At 39.8% G+C, this 4,229-nt stretch overlaps 1 protein-coding gene across 1 annotated transcript in view; it reads right to left on the bottom strand.

The window, feature by feature from the left end:
* LRRC36 (leucine rich repeat containing 36) overlaps nt 1–4,229 on the bottom strand; it is a 51,144-nt gene that overhangs the window by 21,711 nt on the left and 25,204 nt on the right. Inside the window, exon 6 of the mRNA XM_017539219.2 lies at nt 1,720–1,863. Within this exon, the coding sequence (XP_017394708.1) occupies nt 1,720–1,863 (144 nt within the window). The remainder of the gene's footprint in view (nt 1–1,719; nt 1,864–4,229) is intronic.

Genomic DNA, 4,229 nt, shown 5'->3' with positions numbered 1-4,229 from the left:
CGGCTCACCGCAACCTCCGCCTCCTGGGTTCAGGCAATTCTCCTGCCTCAGCCTCCTGAGTAGCTGGGACTACAGGCACGCGCCACCATGCCCAGCTAATTTTTTTGTAGTTTTAGTAGAGAAGGGGTTTCACCATGTTGACCAGGATGGTCTCCATCTCTTGACCTTGTGATCCACCCGCCTCGGCCTCCCAAAGTGCTGGGATTACAGGCTTGAGCCACCGCGCCCGGCCCAAGAATACTTTCCTATTAATGGGAAAGACTATCCTTGCAAGCTAGGGAATCAGACCTTTAAGCAAAGGTCCAGTTTAAGTCTATTTTAAAACAGTCACAGTACAAGGAGATTCCAGAGTTGCTTGAATATCCTTAGGAGGTAAAGGACATAGTAAACAATGACTGTATTTTCTCTGCTTTAGATAGCTCAGCATAGAAGTCAGACAACGGCTACTTTCCAACTGCTTTTTCTGTTTAAAGGACTCTCAGACTTATTTTACTGGCTGGTAAAGCTATGAACCACAGTAGCTAAGGGGGTTTTAATAGGCTGAAAATTAATCAGAAGCATAACTAAGCAAGGATTAAAGCAAAACGGAGAACCATCTAGGGTTTGCTTTTAAAAAAATTATCTTAAAAGTATTAAGTATCTTTTTGATAGTCATGGAGAGAAAGAAATCCCACTTCCTTATTACTAAACTAAAAAGATATAGCAAGCTATTCAATTTCCTTTTTTCTCACTTTAAGAAGTAATTTCAGAGAAGTTTTTTGTGTGCTTTTTTATCTAAGAAGTGCTATTTAACTGGAGATTGCAATACTGTTTGTCTCCATTTCCTTAAGTCAATATGGTTTTAAAAATGGTAACTGAGATTGTTTCTAAGTCACTCAAGTAGAATCTCCAAAAACAAAGAAACTGATTAAATGCTTATCTTTTTAAAAGATGAAGTTATTATATATCCACACTGAACAGTACTCACTTTACTAATTCAATCTTGATTATCCAAATTATGGATTAATCAGAACCTTTGCTGCTTTTCTTTCTCTTCCTGGCTATTTCCTACAATTTTATTGCTTATAAATGTATCAAAGAAAGGGCACAGAAAGGGAGAAGGTGAATATAAAGTAGTCAATTCTACTCCTTGTATCACATTCGCTCACACGAACAAGTCTTATATAATGGTTGCAACCCTTCTCTCACCAATTTTTTCATTAAAAACTTATTTTTCACTCCTCCCCCATCTTGCATGATCTCTATCTTCCCATTGCCCACAACTTCCATGCCATCTCTACCCCTTAAACTTTGCTTTTTTTGTTATACTGCAGAGGCAGCTTTGGGAAAGCCATCTTTGAAATGTAAGACTCAGTATTAAAAGGTAGAGGTAGAAAATGTAAGAAGCAAAGCAACAGGAGATGGAGATTTTGGATAGAGAAGAGAAAATTTAAAACCAGTCAAAAACTGTAACAGTTGCATTCTTGTTTGAGGATCGAAACACCTGTCATAGATATGCTAAAGTTATATGTATAAATGCATGACATTAGATAACAAGTTAGTGGGAGAGAGGGAAATGGGAGATTGAAATTAATGGAGAAGGCACTCTGCATTCTGTCCTGCCCTTTCCTTTAAAAAGGTCTAAATTGGCTTCATCCAACAAGTCCTCTGAAACCCTCATAAATAATTGAGAGCCCATTAAATTATCAGTATTAATCATTGACTAGTCAACATATCCACCCGAGAGTGAATATATTACCTGTGTCCCCAGTGGGAAGGTGTCTAATTTCTGATCGGGTGTACCATTGCCCTGGGTTGCAGAAGTACTTAGGGAATCCTTTATTTCCCGGTTGGGGAAGGGAATAAAAAGTCCTTTGTTTGAGTCTGTGTTAAAAGAAAAGGCATACAATGAAGCACTGACCAGACTTCAAAGGCAGCATGTCTAATGGAAAGATACTAGAAGGAAAGTTACAAGATTGAGTGCTAGTTCTGGTGCCACCACTTGGAGACCACGTGAACTTGGGCAAATCACTTAACCTCTCTACATCTCTCACTTCATTTGGAAAACCGAGATGATAAAATCTAAACTGCCTATCTCTTAGGGTTGAGCCAGGTTAAAAAAATGGATTTGAAATGGCTTCATAAATTATGAAGTGCTCAACAGAAACTGAGTGTAAGGCAAATATTTCACACATTTCCTAAGCGAATAAATAATTAACGTTGATACCAATTCAATAATCTCCAACTAAAAAGGGAGATGCTGGGAATAGACTCCTGGCATTGCACATCTCTAGGATACTAATCAGCAGTCAGCACTGATTGACTATTTCAAACCAGGCTTTTTCTGCCTTGCTTTCTCTCTTTTGTAAAAAGAGAGAAACTAGTCAGGACTTATTTCATGGAGAAGAATGCTAAATCTTTAGGTCTCCCAATATATTTTTTACAGGTTATTTTGTTTTATTCCTCTCTAATGCTATTAGGGAGGTTCTTGTTTTATTGGTTACCACACAGAGAATGTGGAAATATCATTCCCTGTTATTTATAAAATCCTTGTAAAATAATTAATCAACTTAGTGATGGGGCTGGAAATATTCACCATGAGCTTAAATATATTTATTAGTAGTACTTTAGGATCTCTATATAAATTCAACTTTATGGCTGGGCATGGTGGCTCACGCCTGTAATCCCAGGACTTTAGGAAACTGAGGTGGGTGCATTATGAAGTCAGGAATTTGAGACCAGCCTGGCCAACATGGTGAAACTCTGTCTCTACTAAAAAATATAAAAATTAGCCAGGAATGGTGGCCCGCGCCTGTAATCCCAGCTACTCGATAGGCTGAGACAGGAAAACTGCTTGAACCCGGGAGGTGGAGGTTGCAGTGAGCAGAGATCACGCCACTGCACTCCAGCCTGGGCAACAGAGCAACTCTGTCTCTGGAAAAGAAGGAAAAAAAATTAGAACACTCTGTATATTACTTTGAATAATATTTGTTTTCTATATTTTTATTTTACATTAAAAACAATTTTCTAAAAATAGAGACAAGGTCTCTCTATGTTACCCAGGTGGGTCTAAAACCCCTGGGCTCAAGCGATCTGCTAGCCTCGGTACTGAAAATGTTAGGATTACAGGCATGAGCCACCATGCCTGGCAAGATTTATTTTCTAATGAAAGAAAAATAATTTTTAAAAAGTAAAGGAAATAGTGTTCCATTTTCATTTAAAAAATCCTGTTAGGGCCAGGCACTGTGGCTCACACCTGTAATTCCAGCACTTTAGGAGGCTGAGGTGGGTGGATCACATGAGGTCAGGAGTTGGAGAGCACCCTGGACAACATTGTGAAACCCCATCTCTACTAAAAATACAAAAATTAGCCAGGCATGGTGGTGGATGCCTGTAATCCCAGCTACTTGAGAGTCTGAGGCAGGAGAATTGCTTGAACCCAGGAGGCAGATGTTGCAGTGAGCTGAGATCACACCACTGCACTCCAGCCCGGGTGACAGCGAGACTCCATCTCTGAAAGAATAAAATCCCGTTACTAGTTTGCAGTTCACCTTTCAAATTTTGATGTTAGTTTAATACATATATTCACAAAAAAAGTGACAAATAAATTTTAATGTTTCTTCCTGTTTTATAATTTTACTTTTTTATTTTTTTTGAGACAGAGTCTCGCTCTGTTGCCCAGGCTGGAGTGCAGTAGCGTGATCTCAGCTCATTGCAACCGCCGGGATTCTTCTGCTTCAGCCTCCTGAGTAGCTGGGACTACAGGCGTGCCACCACCATGGCCGGCTAATTTTTTGTATTTTTAGTAGAGACGAGGTTTCACCGTGTTAGCCAGGATGGTCCCGATCTCCTGACCTCGTGATCCGCCCACCTTGGCCTCCCAAAGTGCTGGGATCACAGGCATGTGCCACTGTACTCAGTCTCAAATTGCTAATCACCAATAAAAACAACACAATCCCTGACTTTTAAAATATTAACATGTAATAACTATTGCAGATATGATAATTTTTAAAGGAAATTAGTGAGGTGATTTTTTTCCCATCATTCACAAACTGTGTGTACTCTTAGTGACCTTATGTTCTCTCCCCCTTTAAATAATAGTTATGTCTTTTATTCAGAAATTCTATTCTTCTGGCTGGGCGCGGTGGCTCACGCCTGTAATCCCAGCACTTTGGGAGGCCGAGGCGGGTGGATCACGAGGTCAAGAGATCGAGACCATCCTGGTCAACATGGTGAAACCCCATCTCTAC

The sequence above is a fragment of the Cebus imitator genome, unplaced genomic scaffold, assembly GCF_001604975.1.
Source record: "Cebus imitator isolate Cc_AM_T3 unplaced genomic scaffold, Cebus_imitator-1.0 Scaffold118, whole genome shotgun sequence".
NCBI lineage: Eukaryota > Metazoa > Chordata > Mammalia > Primates > Cebidae > Cebus > Cebus imitator.
This window is presented reverse-complemented; position numbering and strand designations above follow the sequence as displayed.